The sequence below is a fragment of the Micromys minutus genome, assembly GCF_963924665.1.
Source record: "Micromys minutus genome assembly, chromosome: 18".
In the NCBI taxonomy this organism is placed as follows: Eukaryota; Metazoa; Chordata; class Mammalia; order Rodentia; family Muridae; genus Micromys; species Micromys minutus.
In genome coordinates this window covers 27,111,979-27,129,969 of record NC_137953.1, presented here as the reverse complement: position 1 = coordinate 27,129,969, position 17,991 = coordinate 27,111,979, and the positions used below count along the sequence as shown (strand labels likewise).

The window sequence follows — 17,991 nt, the reverse complement described above, 5'->3', positions numbered from 1 at the left end:
TAAGTTACTAATTTTGGATCTCTAAAATATGTATATAGGCACTTACTGCTGTGAACTTGCCCTTTAGAACCACCTTCCCAGTGTCCCATGAGTTAGAGCATATTGTATTTTAATTTTCATTCAACTCTAAAAGCTTTTTAATTTCCTTCTTTATTTTTGTCTTGATCCATTTTTTTTTTTAAATTCAGCAGTAAGTAGATCAGTTTCTGTCAGTTTGTAAGATTTATCCCTTTGTTGAGATCTCGCCGTAATCCACAATGGTTGACTATGATAGTGGGTGTTATTTACTTTTCTTATATCTGTTGAGATTTGCTTTGTGGCCTGCTATTGTGGTGAACTTTGTGGAAAGTTTGTTGAGTTGATGAGAAGAAAAGAACATTCTTCTGTGTTTTTGTGAGATGTTCGGCAAGTATCTGCTAGGTTTTGTAGTCATTATCTCAGTTCATCCTCCCAGCCCCATGCTCTCAGAAATAAGACTCAGACTCAAAATATATTTGTAAATATCTTGGCCATATAGCCAGGCTCTTTTTCTGACTAGATCACAACTTAGACGACCTGATTATCTTTACCTACATTCTGCCACATGGCTGGTTACCTATGCTCAGGTATGATGCATCTGTCTCCTCACATCTGTCCCGGCTGGATATCCCTCCTGGCTCTAGCCCAGACTTGTTTCTGCCTCCTAGATGTCTCACTTCCTATTTCCTATCTAAGCCATAAGCTATATAGGCTTTTAAAGTGACGTGTGATGCATCCATACAAAAGAAGATTGAAAGGAACCTTGTGTATGCGCAAAAAGAGAGGAAACCAACTTGGTTAAGAAAGGAACATGGTGTGAGGTAAGGAGAGAGCACGCGGAGCATTGACCCATGCCGGATGCCCAGCTCCTGAACTTGAAGCCCTTTGAACCTCTAGGACTCTGGGAGGTATGGCCTCGTACTTCAGGGAGAGTTCTAAAGAGTCAGGGCCTTGTAAGTGTAATCATATTGTTGTGGTAAATATTTTAAAAGTGGCAGGACTGGTTCCCGAGAATACTGCACCGTGCTGTCGACGCCCTTGGCTCTCTCTGACCTGGGCTGTCGTTCCAAGGCTAGTTCCGGCACCGTAGGGCTATATGGAACTTGCACTAATGCATCTCTGTGACTCCATGCTGCCCCCCTAGTATTCTGATCCGGGCGGTCTGAGAGCTGTTCCAGCATGGCACCTTGCCACCCTGCTTTCATTTACAATTCTCTTGGCGGGTTGTTACCACGCCAGTTCTGCACATCCCAATTTCCTGACTGGTTTGGTGCGTCCAGCCACTGCACCTTCTCTGGAACTCAATTAAGTCACTGCATGAAAGAAAACACCACACAATAACCTCTGATCCAATTGATATGATATAATTTCCCCATCTAGACAGCAGAGAATCCTGTACACACCTACCCCCTAAAAATATTCATAACAACCCGTATCTATGCTCAGAGAAGAATCTTTACATCTGCTTCCATGTTGCTCCCAGCTCCTCCCTCTCTTTCCAAAACTTTGTTCCCGCCCATCCTTCCTTCTCATCCAATGACAGGCCTCACTTCATCCTGTACCTGCCTTCCTGCATAAAGACATCATCTTACATCATATATGAAGTGTCGATGAGGGGCAGTGTCAGTAGGATAAAGAAGGAAAGGGGATCAGCCTTGAGGACCTCCTATGCTCAGCCAGTAGGTAGAACAAGAGGGGGCAGCTCCAGGCCTGGGAAAGAGAAAAACAAGTGTGACGGAAGCTCGGATGGTGGAGATTGACAGTGGCGTGTGCACTCAGCTGGCCACTCCCCCCATGCTACCCCGCTGTCTGCCTGTCCATGCACTGCTTCTTCAGGACCTGCAGGCTTTCCCTCCAGATGGGAGTAGTTGTTTGGAAGCCATCTTCTTAGCTGTCTTTCTGAGCCAAGAAGTCACGCTGAGCTCTGCTGTCTTTCTATACGTGGGTGCGTGGGCATGAATGTGAGCGACTCACACTTTGTAATATAGCAGATTCCAACACTGGGCAGCGGTACCCGATTTGCTCTGTGCCGATGCCGTGGAGTTCGTACTTAATTGGGTAAGAAGATATCCATGTTGAGGTGAATTACACTAGGGAGCTGTAATTATAGATGAATTCCCATAGTTCCCATCTCCATATCTGCACATTGTGTGCCTCTTCCTTAAGATTCTTCTATTTCATTTTTCGGACAGAGATTAAATCCAAAATTTGTACTTGTATTATTGTGTTTTTAAAAAATTCCTTATAAAATGTAGATTTTTAAAATCTTTTAATAGATTTACTCTAAAATTAGCTTTTCTTCTTCAAGCTTTTGCATGTAAGATTAACTTGGTTTGTTTTCAACTTCTCTTTTTATGGTAGTGGAGTCTGAGGTACTGGCATAGGGTTGCTGTCCCCTTGAAGAGACTCAACAGGGCTATGTAGAGGGCCACATAAGGTTCAGCTCAGAGGCAGAGTGCCTGCCTGTAAAGGACTGGGAGCCTTGTATTGAATCCTGGCACCAAAGAAAAGAAAGACAAAAGAAAAGGGGTCATTAAGGGAGGGAGAGAGGAATTCAGAATCATCCAGTAGAAGAGAAATCTCTCATTCTAGTCTGAAAAATCCTAGTTAATTGTCGTATGAGATGAACTGTCTGCAGTCACCTGTCTTGTGCATGCTGTGAGAAAAACACCATGCACACAGGAAAGCAGCCAGAGGGGAAAAGGCTTCTTTGGCCTCCATGTCCTGATGGCAGTCTATAATGCAGGAACCTGGAGGCAGGAACTGAGGCAGAAGCCATGGAGGGGTGCTGCTTACTGGCTTGCTATCCATGGCTTGCTCAGTCTGCTTTCTTATACTCTGCCGGACCAACAGCTCAAGGGTGGCACCACCCACAGTGGAGTGGGCCTTTCCTTATCAGTCATTAATCCAGAAAATGGTCCCAGAGACTTGCTTCTAAGCCAAACTTACGATGACATTTTCTCAACTAAGTTTACTTCTCTCATATGACTCTGGTTTGCGTTCAGTTGACAGAAACAAAAACATAACAAACAAAGCAACAACAACAAAATCTATCTAACAACAACAAGCCTGTCACTTAAATAGATTCAGATACTTATTATTTAAGATTTGAGAGTTCCCTGGGAAAATGCGAAGGAGAAATGGCATCAGACGGGACAGTTAGACAGGCGAACGAGAATCCATGTGTGTGTGGGGGGGGAGACAGACAGACAGACAGATACATAGAGAATGACAGAGATACAGAGAGACAAAAATAAAAGACAGAGAGAGACAAAGATAGAGACACAGAGAGACGGAAAGAAGACAAAGCAATAGAGACACACAGAGGATTGGTATTTTCTCCACTCACAGAATCCAGTGTCTTTGTACAGAACTGTACACTTCCTAAAATGGCAGTCTCTGATGCCAGCCCTTCCTAGCTATGTCAGGAGCCATCAGCATTTAAATTGAGGGATCCTGTTATATCATCTTACACTCAGGTACTCACAAGCAGAATTCCATCTCTAAAATAATCAGAATTTTTATCTGTATCTAGTCTCCCAAGAAAGGCATGGAATGAACATCGGCAGCAACAATTATGAAGCTAAATTGGCTTCATGGGAGAGGGAAAAAAAAATCAATTTTGCTGGTTTGCATTCAGTGACTAATTTCCATATAAATGAGCTGACTTCTGACTTCACCCAGTCTGAAGAATGTGTCTGGGCTATGTGATTTTTTTTTTTTCCTGCGGTCCTGAGGCTGAACTTGGCTGAGAATATGTGAAGGTGTGTTGCTTAGGCAGTGCGGTTTCCTAATTATAATTATCCTTTTTTTTTTTCTTGGCAGTGTATCAGCTGCAGCAAGAGGCACCTCGTCCCAAGAGGATCATTTGTCCCCGGGAGGTCGGTACTCAGCTCTCTCCAGTACATCTTGTTAAGTGTGATGAATTGGCAGCTCAGTAGGATGATGCTGGAGGGACTTCAGGTTTCCTGGGGGCTGGTTTCTATTAACGTTTGGCACAGTGTCACCAAATTGAATATCTTTATAACTATATATATATATTGAGACTTCATGTTATCCCAGTGCCTGGTTTTACAATCTGAGAATCAAATGTCTCACATTTGTAACCAATGCAGAGGTAAACAAAACTCCTTGTAAATGCCACAAAACATGTAACATCCTTATTTTGTGTTACAGTGGTTCTGACTCTTCTCAGGATTCTTTATTAGCACATGCTAATTAAATACAATTACGGGTTTCATTGTGACATTTTATACTTGTCTATAATATATTCACTCCCATAGCCCATCTTGTTCCCATCCCACTAATCTCCTTCTTATTTGCAACTGACCCCACCCCCATGTGTGGGTGTGTCTCAGGAAGTTTCATCAGGGTTGGTCACAGGAGCACCTTAGAGAAAGCTACAACATACTACCAAACAAGATGGCCCTAGCTCTCCTAGCAACCCATGAATCCTCAGAGATGAGTTGGACCTCATGAGCACCTTCTTCCTCTATGCCTGATCTTGTGTAGATCTTGAGGTCTTGTGCCGGCAATCAGAGTTGCTATGAGGCCAAGAGTCCTGCTCTCTCATTGTTCCTACCCTCTCTTAAGCTGGCAGTGTCACCTGAGCTGTAGAGGGACTGATAGTGATGTTCTGTCTATGGCTTGGCATTCAACCAGTCACTTCTGTTTAACAGTTAGGAGCCCCTGTAGTTAATACTCCCCACACTTTAAAAAAAAAAAGAAAGAAAGAAAGCTTCTCTAGCCAAAGATGAGCAACAGTAATCCTTGGGCATACACAGTTATTTATTTAGAAGGCAATTTGGTGGCCACGGCTCATTTAGCAAAGCAAAAACTTTCCTGATAAGGCTTCTGACCTCTCCATCTGTGGCATGTGACCAGCTGTAAACCTTTATGCTTTGCCTCTTTTGAACGTGCTCAGTTATGAGATGTTTCTAGAAACACACACAAAACTGCTAAATTCTTGGGTGTTTCCAGGATCCACAGTAGCAAATCGCTGTAGCTCTACCATATTTACTTGGCATTTAAAAAATGATGAAGCCAAATTTGGAGTGCAGTGGGATTACATCTGAATTGAAAGCCAAAGGTTACGTTGTCTAACTTTGGCAACAGAAAGAAGGGCAAAAGAAAAACATTCAGTTCCCTACAGTTAAAAGAGACCATCTTGTCATTTTGTCTTACTTCAAGGTAATAATGCTAAAATAAAATTTGCTAGAGCAATCAGGATCAAACAGACACGTGGGAACCCTTACTGGCGAGAAGTAGTCAAAGAGACTGGGACATGTTACAGAAGACCCAAGGAAGGGCTCGTCACAGCTGAGAACAGCTGTCTCCATACCTGCTTTGACAAGAACTTCTAAATGAGCTGGGCAAAGAAACACAACGACCTTAGAACTTGTGGGGTACTGACTAGTCACAGATGATGTAAACTTTGTGGGATGCTAGAGAGGATCATCAAATAAAAGTTTGATTTAGTCTCTGTTCTACAAAGTCCCAATTCTTGGAAACTTCACTATTCTATCAAACACCATGTACTTCAAGGTATGTTGGGTTTCAGAGACCATTTCTAGTCTCATCAGAAGAAATGAAGGGATCTGTGCTAAACTTCATTCCTGGGCTAGATCGATGGCTAAGCCCTTAGGAACACTGCTCTTCCAGACTTGCTGAGTTCAATTCTCAGCAACCCGGTACTGGCTCACAACCATCTGTAATGGTATCTAATATCTGAGTTCTTGTGTGTCTGAAGACTGTGACAATGTATTCATATTAAATAAATATTTAAAATACAAAAAAAACCCCAAAAATGATGAAGCTGTATGTTCAAAGTAACTATGCTCTGACCCTGGAAACAACGTTCAGAATGCATTCACTCATGAAAAATCCCAACGAGCTCACAGAAGCTTCCATTGCATTTTCCACATCCCTTTAATGAGTCTGTTTGCTTATCACCTGGGGTACCAGCAAGCTTTGAAGAGCAAGATCAAAGTGCTGTTTCCTATTTTCATCCTGCCCTGTTTGTAAATAGCTCACCTAATACCCTTCAAACCAAAGGCCCATGGGTCTGAGCTCCTTTTGGCATTGTTTGAGTACAGAGCAGCAGCCACCTTCTAAAGCCCTTTGTGGGCCCTGGTGAGGTGAGGAGTGCATTCCAGCCCTCCTGAGACTCATCAGTAAACATCAGTGATTTGGGTGGTTTTGAACCTGTTTCAAAGACTTGAGTACGTGCATCCCTGTAACCACGGCGATCTTTTCTCTCACACACACGTTAGCCAGTTTTCTACTTACAGTTTCTACTTCTGTGGAAAGGGACTAAAATTCATCAGATAATCTTGATTTCAATAGAGAGTATAGACTTTCTCCTCTCAGGAATGTCACTAGAGAGGGGGAAAGATCTGATTATGAAAACAGCCCAAAATGAGTTCTTCTTTCCTCGGCAGTCTGATGGTCTCTCTTACCAGTTCCTCTGCGTGAGCCTTTGGATAGTGGTAACATGTACACAGGAGAAAAAAATGTTTATTTGCTTTGTGTGAAATAAGACTTACGAAATGGGCTACCGAAATCTACACGCTGCTTCTTTGGATGTTGTGTTTTTTCAGCAAGGGTTTATGTGTAGGGGTACAGCTTTGAGGTTAGGGAAGAGGAGGGGAGAGGAGGAGAAGAATGTAATTAGAATGGACTTGGGCGATGGCTCAGTTGGTAGTGTCTGCCTTGTAAGTGTGCCGACCTGAGTTCAGTCCTCAGAACACACCTAAAAGAAGCGAGGCGTGGAGACGTGTGCCTATACTCCTGGCACTGGGGAGATAGAAACCGTCAAATCCCCAGTGTTTCCTAACCAGCCAACCAACATAGCCTATTCAGCAAGTTTTGGGCCATTGAGAGACCCTGTCTCAAAAATAGGTAGATGGATCTTGAATAACAGCACTGAAATTGCCCTCTGGACCATACATACATGTCTGCATATGTGCACACATGCATGTACCCATATACAAGAACACACATGCATATACTTGATCATATGCATGATCAAATCAAAATAGAATTTGGGACACAACTAAGAATTAAAATATAAGAAGGAACTGCACTGGAGGCAATAACAGAAGCTCACTAGCAAAGTCAGCCCCATTGCTGGAAACTGTAGGGGAGAGTAAAGGTCATTGGTCACTGTCAGCAGATGTGTATGGTGCGTGACCTGTGGAAAAGAACTTAGCCATTGATATTTTGAATGTCTTAATAAATGAAAAAATGATGACATAGATATGTGAGTGTTCAAGGGTAAGAGAAAGAGAGAGAGAGAGAGAGAGAGAGAGAGAGAGAGAGAGAGAGAGAATGAATATGAATGTGTCCCTAAATCCTAGCAACCATGACAACTTACTTTCCTTTGAGTAAAGGCAATAGGTAGATGCTTATTCTACAGAAACTCTTCCTGGATTTCAGATGATGCTCTCCAGACATCCAGGGTGTTGAGGACCTGCCACATGGTCCTCACCATCAGCTACATCCAAGCATACAGTGTATGTAGGCTTTGAAGTCCTTCCTGTGTGTTAAACCACATTTTTCACTTCTCTACCTTGACTAATTTGGCTCAAAGAGATGGTTGCTAGCTGATGTTTGATCCACGGGTGGCTGGTCTCCTGAAGTTCCATATTCCAAGCCAGCATGAGACCTGCTATATAGTGACTGTCCATTAGCTCCAGTTTCTCAGCAGGCTGCCTGTGGCCAGCCAATAAGGCAGACATCAGGTGATAAAGGGTCAACTTTGCTGGGGAAAACAGGTCCAGTTCTCAAAGGTAACAGTAGGCCCAGCTTTGGTTCACTTTGTCTTCCAATGTTACTATAATTGTGACTATTTCCTGCCCAGATTGCTGGGCCTTTCAGCACCTGGCCTCTTGGGGGTGGAGGCCACACTTCCTTTTAGATGGTCCTGCTAAAGATGTTGTTTAGTTATGCACCTATGTCCTTGGGGAAACCTACTGGACAAAAACAAAATAATGTCTTTCTCAGTGGAGTGTATAGCCAGAGAGTGGGGTTCTTGCAACAAGTTTAGGAGCTCATGAGGTTTTTTTTGTTTGTACAATGAATATTGACTTCTGATGTTTTGTTTTGTTTTTCTTTTTTTTTAATTTTGATTCAACTCAATACACACCGCTGCTCTCTCCTTCTTCATCAGCCCATCTCCTCCTAGCCCCTCTTCCCTGGTCCCTGCCTGGATGGTTCTACATCTTTAAAGTCTCTGTTCTGTCTCTAATTGTTTACCCATTCTCAGACTATGCATCTCAGAATAGGAGCCCCAGGCTCACAAGGTCAACACACAGCCACAGGAATACAACGTGACAGAGATGAGTGACCTTGTGACTCCAGGATAAGTCTTAAGTCAGCCTGACTTGATAACCAATTGGAACCCACAGTACCACTTGTCTGATGAGTTCCACTGAGCAGCGAGGTGAGGGGAGGTTCAGACTGACTCTACAGGCAAGTTTAGAGAGCTAGCCAAGCCAGGAAAGGAGGAGCTCAGCTGCAGTCATGTGGAGTTCTGACTTCATGCTCTGCTGATCTCTAGCCGTCTGTCTAAGAGCCAAGCCCTCACTCAATCTTCTGGAATGACAAAAGCCAAGGGTGGAGATTCACTTGGCAGGGTTGCCTCAGATATGCCAAGCGTAGGTGCCTGATGCATAACAGGTACTCAGTTAATGTGCAGCAGGCAAGGCTGCTTCACCTATGGAGAGCAGGCTGGGAGACAGTCACTGAGGACTGTCAGGGTAACGGGTAATGACAGCAGTCCCTGACCGGGAGAGAAAAGTGGCAGTGATAAGGAACAGAGCAAGATGCCCAGGTCAGCAATCAAACCACCAGGATAACGATCCTGAGATCCTGAGGATGAGAAACAGAAGGTACCAGCAGCTGAACAATGGTGTCAACTATGCCAGGAAGAGTCAGCCCCTGAAATAATGGTCCATTGCTTTCTCGAGGTTCATCTGTGTAAATTAACACTTAGTGAGCCACCACAGCACCTGGCCTTCTACAGGCGTTTCCAGAACACTCCTTGCCGTGAGATCCTAAACTTCTTCCAGAAAACAAAAGCTTCAGTTGCCCTTTCCATGAATCACACCAATCAGTCACATCCTAAGCATTTATTAATTACCAAAAGTATGCCTGGGTAACTGTGCAAAAAATTTTCTCCAAAAGCTATCTCTTTAACTGAGACCTCTCCTCTGGGCTCTTGGCACCTCTTCCCACCGGTCTGCTTGGCTTCTGCAGGGGGTTGGCACATAGGCCAGTGAAAGTCTCACTTTCAAAAAAGACCAGGCCTACTTGATTTAGTGTGCATAGGTCCAGACATCCTGGCTTGCCGTGCCCCATCCTCACCCCTTCCTCTGCCATTCTTCACAGATGCCAGCCTTACTTCCAGATAACTCTCCAGCGGGTCCCACACCTTTGCCAATCTGAGTTTCAGATCCACTGGCAATGAGTCCCAGGCCCTCCCCAAACCCAATGAGCCTAAGCACCTGACCCCCAGCTGTCAGGTGTCCCTGTACTGTCATCCTGATTTTCCTGTCTTTGGTACAGTGACTTATTCTTGCCCTTGAAGAATACATCTCCAGACATCTGGTAGATTCCCAAAAGAAAGATGTGTGCTGACCCTGACATATAGTCTACTTACTTATGATAAAATTTCGCTTCTAAATTAGGCACGGTAAAAAGAGTAAAACCTCACAATAAAAGAGAGCAATTAAAAAAAACAAGTATGCTCTAATATAAGTTATTTTTAAACTTCTGAATTGTTACTTCTGGAATTTTTCATTCAATGTTATCAGACCATGATTGACTGAAGTCCACAGGGAAAAAAGAGCACAGATAAGGAGGGGGCTGACCTGTTTAATATGTAATGCTTTCTTAACCTTCTTGGTCACTTCTGGGTCTTTCTCCAAAAGAATGGATACCCCAGAGACTCCATCCTTCAGGTCCATCCCTGGCACTGAGTGCAGCCAAGCAACAGTGGGTAATCAGCAAACACAGAGCAAAGTCATGCAGAGGGGGAAGGGATGTGTGATATGAGGAATTCTGAATCGCCAGATACTTGCTAAGAACATATCGGGTTGACACAATGCTCTTATCAGGGCGGTGAGTTGTGCTTTTGGCAGTTAAGGTGCTTACTTAAACCCGACTGATAGTGTATACAGGAATGGTCCATGTTTCTTTTTGGCCTTTTCCAAAAGGCCAAAATGTCAACATTTTTTGCATGACTAATTTGCAGCCAAAGTCCACTGGCATCCCTCTAAAGGACAGACCGCCTTTGTGACATAAGTAACTGAGTCTTCTTTGTCCACTCAAGGCTTCCTGAAGAAGAGAGGATCACAAAAGGCAATTCCAAAAGGGAAATAAAATGACAGCTATCATTTCAAACCACCCTCCATTCTATACAACTTCATTTCCTGCTCCCTCGCCATCTAACCATCTATTTGGAAGACTATTCTTTTAGTGCAGGAGTGGATTGGAGAGCTGTGGCTCCCTGTGCTCACGGCCAGAGCCAGCCTTGGTTTTGATGTCAGAGGCTGGATGAGACACAGGGGCTTCTTCAGTTTCTGTCACACCTCCGTGGCTGCCCTGTTTCACTTGCCAGGAAATCAGATGCTTTAAAACATCACTTTGTGTCCCTTCCTCTGGGTTCTGGGGTTTCTGTATAGCCTGTTACACGCGTCTGTTTTCATTGGTAAAGCTGTCCTTTGAAGCCTACAGAAGCCTTGCCCTTAATCAAGCGTTTCAAGGCTTTAGCAGTTGCTCCTCAATTTCTCAGCCATGGGCTGTAGGCCTTGATCTTGTCTCAAGCCTGCCTGAGACATGGAGACAAGTCACCGGGCTTGTCCACATCTTCTGCCACTCACCATCACAGATTTCTGTAACTCACGGTGGCTTTCTGTCTTTCCCGTCATTCTTTGGTTTCTATATTAATCATTGAAAAAAAAATGTTTTAAGACCAAGTGCCTTCTGGGAAGCTGTACCACTCTGCAGATGCAAGGTACCCAGAGCTGGGGCAGCTCTAAAGTCGTGTGATTGATTCTACAAGCCAGGAACAAAAATCAATCTCCTTGCTCTTTAATTGGCGTCATGTATAGTGATCAGAAGGCAGTTGCTACTCTGGCGGATGCATTTCCATCCCTTTCATCCTGGGCTTTCTGTGCTGGTCTCTTTCTTCCCTCTTGTATTGATATAACCAAGAATAAAGGGCTTTTCCCATCAGTTTTTCTCCCTGTCTTTTATCTTACTTACCAACACAGCCAGCCTTCTTTCTTCACATTATCTGGTTCTTACTTAGACTTCCTTTGGTCTTAGCCTGACTATACTGTGGTGGACAAATTGACATAGGAGCTTTTTTTTCTACATAAAAATAGAAAATTTAATATGTATTCCCCTTTCTTTTTCCTTTCCTTTGCTTTGTGACGCTCTGTTCCTGCTAGAACTCACCATGCAGCTGAGGACAACTTAAACATCCAATATTTGTTCTTTATCCTCCTCCTGAATTATGGGATTACGTCCATATGCCAGCATGCTCGGTTTGTGCATTGTTGGGAATAAAAACGAGGGCTTCATACACGCCAGGCAGGAACTCTACTAACTGACAGGCTATATATACCTTTAAATCCTTGTACTTGGAGGGACAGAGGCAGCCAGATCTCTGTGAGTTCTAGGCCAGAGGGATTTCATCCTGAGATCCTCCCTACCTGAGAGAAGGAGGGAGCATGGGAGGGAGAAGAAGAGATAGAGAAGAGAGATAGGAGAGAGAGAGTGAGTGAGAGAGAGAGAGAGAGAGAGACAGAGACAGAGACAGAGACAGAGACAGAGACAGGGAGAGAATAAAAGATACTTTGATCTCTCCGAGTACATATCCTTCCTCTCTAAACAAGAATTCACTATCTTTGGAATACTTTGAACTTCTCAGGTAGTACAGACCCACAGATGCATCTGGAGATACACAATCATTCTGAGGTGAACTCACAAAGTGTGGGCCTGAGCTCTGAAAACCCAACTGCTGTATAATTCTTGAAGCTCAGAGCCAAGGGATGCGGAGGAAGAAGCTGGATGACAGGGAGCCAGCAGAGAACAGAACAGCAATGCATCCATACTTGCATGGAGGCGAAGGTGGGCTGAAGAAAATGAGGGGTCACTCACAGGACAATTGATAATGGGCCAAGTTTCTGGAAGATTCTAACCTCATGTGTGGTTTCTGCTTTTTAATGTCTAACTGGGATACGTGTGTCACACTATCACACAATCACACTAGTGTGAGCATTTCGCTCTTCCAGAAAAAGAAAGAATAGCTGACCCCATCATATACCACAGCGTGTGTACTGCCACCCTTCCCTAGCCTGGGACAGTAAGATCCGTTTCTACCCCTGCCCACGAGGAAGGGCAAGAGTGATAGGCAATGTGAAATCTCTGCTCTTTGGAAGCTACCTGTATGGTTTGAATTCCCATCCCCAACTCGGACAGTGTTGAGAATTATAGCCTTTGAGCAGCAGCTGAGTCTGACCCGCCCTGGTAATTGGATTAATGCCTTTATGGAGGTAGTAGGTTAGTTACCACGTATGTGGGTAAAATATGCAAACGAAAGTCAAATGTATCACACTTCCCAACACACACACACACACACACAGAGCAGCTCTTATATTAGCCCGTATTATGGCTTGGAGATTGGAGAAGGCTCTTGGGAAGTCACAAGAGCAGTAAGAACTCACAACTGCTAGGGTTTAAAGACCTGGTTCCAGGTTTTTGCTCCCCTGGTTAAACTGTAACAGAGAAATAATGCTGATGAAAGCAAATTGCATTCTGCACCTGATGAGCCATGTCTCCTAGGGGAATGTATCCTAGCTAACCAAATGTCTTAATGCTTAAGAACCACTTTCAAATCCTGACTCAATTATTCTTCAGAAAAAAACGTTGAGGATGATGCTATTTAAGTCCGAAGTTTAAGGTCACCTAAATATTTAAGGTCACCTAAATGTGGTTCCTGATCAGTCTTCTAGTGCTATGGAAAGGTGCTTCCTGTGCCCTGAGCCTTGGCCAGACAGCATCTTTATCCTGCTCCCTGCAGCACTACCATGGGGCCACATTGCCACCACACAGTCAGGGGTAGAAGTCAACATGCAGGACTCAGCACAGTGCCTCTCAGAGTGTGACTCCTGGGCTGGTAAGGGCATCGCCTGGGGACCCATGCATGTTGTCTGTCTCAGCCTGGACCTGCTGAATACGAAGCTGAAAATGGAGTGTGAGGACCAGAGCTCAGGACTGCTCTTGCTTTTTTTCTGCTTTCTCTTGTACCTGCTCCCTATATCCCAAGGACACAGGAATCAAGGCCACTTTGCCTCCTGACACTGATGGACCGTCTCTGTGCTGTATTTCTCATGGCTTTGAAAGTAAACTTCGAGGCGTCCTACGGCACCCTTTGTTTCCGCTGTGTCCTTCCTCCTAGATGTTATCTCCATCCTTTAAAGGGATCTTGCCTTTCTTCTTTGCTAGGTTCTTGCCCTTACTCTCCCATTTACAGAGATCAAATAGGAGTCCTTATACAAACATGGTCTGTGGCCAGTGCCTGGCTCAGCCCAGTCTCCTGCCTTATACTTGCTGATACTTTTTTGTTTTACAAGTTAGCAGAATTATTCAAGTTCACATCTAGTGATTCATACGTGTGTTTATTCATATTTCGAGTATTCTGTTATGAACCCGACTGCTTTTGGGATAGTTCACATATTTTCTTTATCAGTGACTATGAATAAGACATCCCTGCTAGAGTTCTTTCTGCTTTGAGAAAACCTTTGCCTTAATAACAATAATAAATTCATTATGACTGTGCCAGTAATACTGTAGCTAACATTCTCCCACCCCCCCCAAGATCTGAGCTCCTTCATTTAGTGCTTAATGTTCATCTCCTGATGTGGGATTTACACAACTGTTTGGCTAATAAAAGCCAGTCCGTCCACAACTCTTGCTTCAAGATCTGCACCCTCGCCTTGGTTCCTGCTTCTCTGTTGTCTCCAAGATAATGTTGGCTGTGTCATTGCTAGGCAGAAATCTCTGGCTGTACGGTCTCACAATGACAGTTTTGCTTGTCATCAGCTCTGAATACACTGTTTCTCTAGGTCTTGTTGTTGGACAGAACAGCAAGTTTCACATTAGTGATGGTATCTCTTCCTTCCTTCTTATTCCAATGGCCACTGTCATCTCCCTGTCTCCTGTAGAAGGAAATTAAACAGCCTAGGAAAAGCCTGACAAAGGCATATTGGTTCGCATGCAGCACCTTGAGTCCTGTTAGGTAATTAGACGTCAATTGTGTGATGGGTTGTTCGGTGTCTCCCTGGCTATATCTACCAAGTATTTAACTACACTCCCTGAATATCCGCTTGCTCAGTTGTGGCCCTCCAGGTTCCACGGCTTCTCGAGAACAGGCTGAGTATCTCCAACCCTTCCCTGTCTAAGGATATACGCAAGACTCATTTGTGTTTCTGTAATCTCTGTTGCTAACATATATAATCCAGCCACTTTCTGCCTTAGTTAATAGGATTTTAGGTTGACTTGGCACATCTTGCTTAAAAATTAGAGTTGTCTGCCACTCAATGCAGCAAGTGGAGAGACCTCATGCTAATAAAACTTGGCCCACGATGAGATCAAGAGGCTTGGGAAGGATGAGAGGTTTTATGTTTTGTGCTTAGCGTAAGATGTTTGTAAATGGGACAGCCACCTTTGTTAGCCTAGCCAAGGGATTGGCACACAATAATCCACTGACTGGTTTTGTGCTGAGTTTCATCAGAATATAGAGATGATCATTCATTTCTGAGTGAGCTGAGTCCTTGAGACAGAGGCTCCATGGTCCTCCAAGCCTAAACTCTTTCCAGTCCAACCCTTTCCGGAGAACCTTGCTGGCCACGACTTACGCACCAATAGTAACTTGGAAGAGAGTTGGTGCACATAAAGTGGTTAGAGTAGAGGCAGGCCTGCCAGCCACACATGGAAAGGACTGGCATTCATCCTTGTCCTCTCCCAGACACTGTGAAGGCAGAAAGGAACTGGAGCCTGGAGCTGAGGAAGGAAGCCACTCCCAGCCATTTGAAGAGCAGCCAGCCCTTCATGGTTAGCACATGCACACCGGCAAGAAAGGCTAAGACAGCAGCAAGAAGCAGGCCTTCCGCAACCTTCTTCCTGTAGATGGCAGCCTGCTAGTAAAAGTGACCAGCACTGCTTAGTGGTGACTGAAAGGCTGGGTGGAGTAGCCATTTCTGACATTTCCTGGGCGTGTAAACTATACTGGATCTAACATCAGGAAGAAAGCTTTCAAAAGCTCCTATCAAAAGTCTAATAGCCATTGTAGCCGACTGACGATTTGCATTCGAATGTTTGGAAAGAAGTGTGCTAAGCCCTCCGCTTTGAAAAACATAGCTTTAAAAGTTGGATTGGTGGGTGATAAAGGATGAACAAATCGATGTGCTGTAAACACTAAGGGATGTCTGCGGGGTGTGGGTGTGCCTGCTGTGACTACTTTGCAGCCTTTCATGTATTCAACCAGATCTATGGAGATTCCCACACAGAAGCATCAAGAAAGTCAAGATTATTTGTGCAGGCAGAGAAGGCTGAGAAGCAAAGCTGTTCTCTGGGGTACTGTGCTCTGACAGGCAGGAGACAGGCCTGTGTCTGGTGGTAGTGGAAGACCATGCTCAGAAATCCAAAGGGTGCAGATGAATGATCAGAAGGAAAAATATTCATAAAGAGTTCTTAATTATTTATTTGATGTAGAGCTCTTGGGGGTGCACCTCTCTGGGCACTTTAAAAAAAATAACATATGCACACTTCTAGATTTTATAGATATCATTGTGATGTAGAGAAATGAGAGTCAGACCCGAAGTCAGTCTTAGCTCTTCTGAGCTATGAGAGCCAACTGGTAACCAAGAGTAACCACTCTGAGCTGCAGAAAGATGAGAAAGAATCAAAGGCACACAGCCCACCACCAGTATGGTGGAAGAACGTATGTAGAAGCATGCTGCAGGCAATATTATCCCCAAGGAAAGATGTGATCTTCACAGGACACGTACAGAGACAGAAAGACAGAAAGAGACAGAGACAGAGAAAAGGAGAGACAGAGACAGAGACAGAAAACAGAGACAGGGGCAGATATAAACACACAGAGAGACAGAGACAAAAGCAGACACAGAAAGGGACAGGTAGAGACAGAAAGAGAGATCTGGTTTTTAAATATAAATCACAAATGCGAATACAGGACATAATAGAAACACATTGAGTTTATCTTCATAATTAAAATGTCACTGGGTAGGACTTGCAGGGACTTCTCTCAATGTCCTTCACAGTAGACTGTGCAAAAGAGACTAACACCAGACAAATCTTTCAACTGCATTCTAGGTTCCCCTAGTCCTTTATTGTTCTTTGGGCATGGATTAAGCTTTGAAGGGAGGAATTTACTGAGAGGAGAAAAGATTTAAATTATGTTTGCTGACAAAGTTAGCAACAGCGTCATCTTCCCTTTGTGGTTTGATTCTCTTAGGTAGCTCAAGCTCCTTGGGTTTAGGAGGAATATGGAGAATGTAAAGACAGTCAGAGGAGAAGGCAGATGAGCTGAGAGAACAAGGGTTAATTTAGGTTGAGGAAGAACACGCAGTCAAGGTGCCAAGGTCGTGTTAATGATCAATCCGAGCTCTCCAGAGAGGAGTCTGAATTCTCATTTGCACTGAAGATTGAGTGGGCAAAGAAACATAATTTGAGGCAAAAAACAAAATAACAAAAAAAAGAATAAAAAGATTTAGGGTCAGATTTTAAGATAAAGTTTTAGTCCATGTGCAAATCCTGGACTTTTATTTCCCTTTACAGGATTTTTAAAGTTTAAAATATGACACCTGCTTGTAGGAAGTATCAGAAGGATAGAGATATGGGCAGGGTAACTCCATTTAAAACACGCACATGCACACACACACACACACACACACACACACACACACACACACAGTGTATTTTTGTATTTTGAAGTAAGCTTATAAAATAATATTTTCCTGTGACTTTTTCAAACATCCTTAGTGTTACTTATCTTTCCTTACCTCTCATCCCGTTCTACCCTCTCCTCCATTACTGTCCCCTCATTTTCTTTCTTTACTTACTATACTCCTCCCTAGAGCTTCTTTCCAACAATCACACCCACACTGCACCATGATCCCCTAGTACTTTTTGGCTTTTGGAGTCATCTGATGTTAGATACTGGAATCTAAAGATCTGGAGCTAGCAGCCACAGGTGAGAGAGAACAAGGCTTTTGTCTTGGTGGATTGAGGTTGCCCCCACTTAGTACAGTGCTTGTAGGGTAAAAGAGGCCCTCAGTGGAGAGATCTGAGAAGACCCCACTAAGTCCTGGGAGATCCATGCCCCCAGAAATGAGGAAACTGAGAAGGGTTTGGAGCACTCAGCAATGTGATGAAGCCTGTTTTTTCTGTTCAGTATAAACCAGATCTGGGAGGGAGGAAAGTTCAGATGGGATTAGTATTATTTTATTAGACCCGGAGATTAGATTCATGATGCTGGACAAAGGGAGAAAGGGACATCTGCAACGGCCACTCAGAGAAACGTTCCATGGGAGGGAAGAGGGTGCACTGAAAAGGACAGCACCCAGGAACCCTGGGTAAAATCATATTTTTACCCAAGACACCAGGTGTGGTGAGCAGATTTTTTTTCTTTATTTTTTATTAATTCATTAATTTATTTATTCACTTTATATCCTGGTTACTGCTCCCCACCAGTCCTGCCCTCTCAAGTCCCTTTCCTTATTACCCCCTCCCATTCTCCTCAGATGCCCTGCCCTGGGGCAACAACTCACAGCAGGACTAAGCATATCCTCTCCACTGAGGCCAGACCAGACAGTCCAGCTAGGCGAAGAGCAACAGAGGCAGGCAACAGAGTCAAAGACAACCCCACTTTAATTGTTAGGG

At 44.0% G+C, this 17,991-nt stretch overlaps 1 protein-coding gene across 1 annotated transcript in view; it reads left to right on the top strand.

Annotated features, from left to right (window-relative positions):
- The window catches only part of CHN2 (chimerin 2), a 270,132-nt gene that overhangs the window by 150,933 nt on the left and 101,208 nt on the right, over positions 1 to 17,991 (top strand). Inside the window, exon 3 of the mRNA XM_080931971.1 lies at positions 3,844 to 3,899. Within this exon, the coding sequence (XP_080788097.1) occupies positions 3,844 to 3,899 (56 nt within the window). The remainder of the gene's footprint in view (positions 1 to 3,843; positions 3,900 to 17,991) is intronic.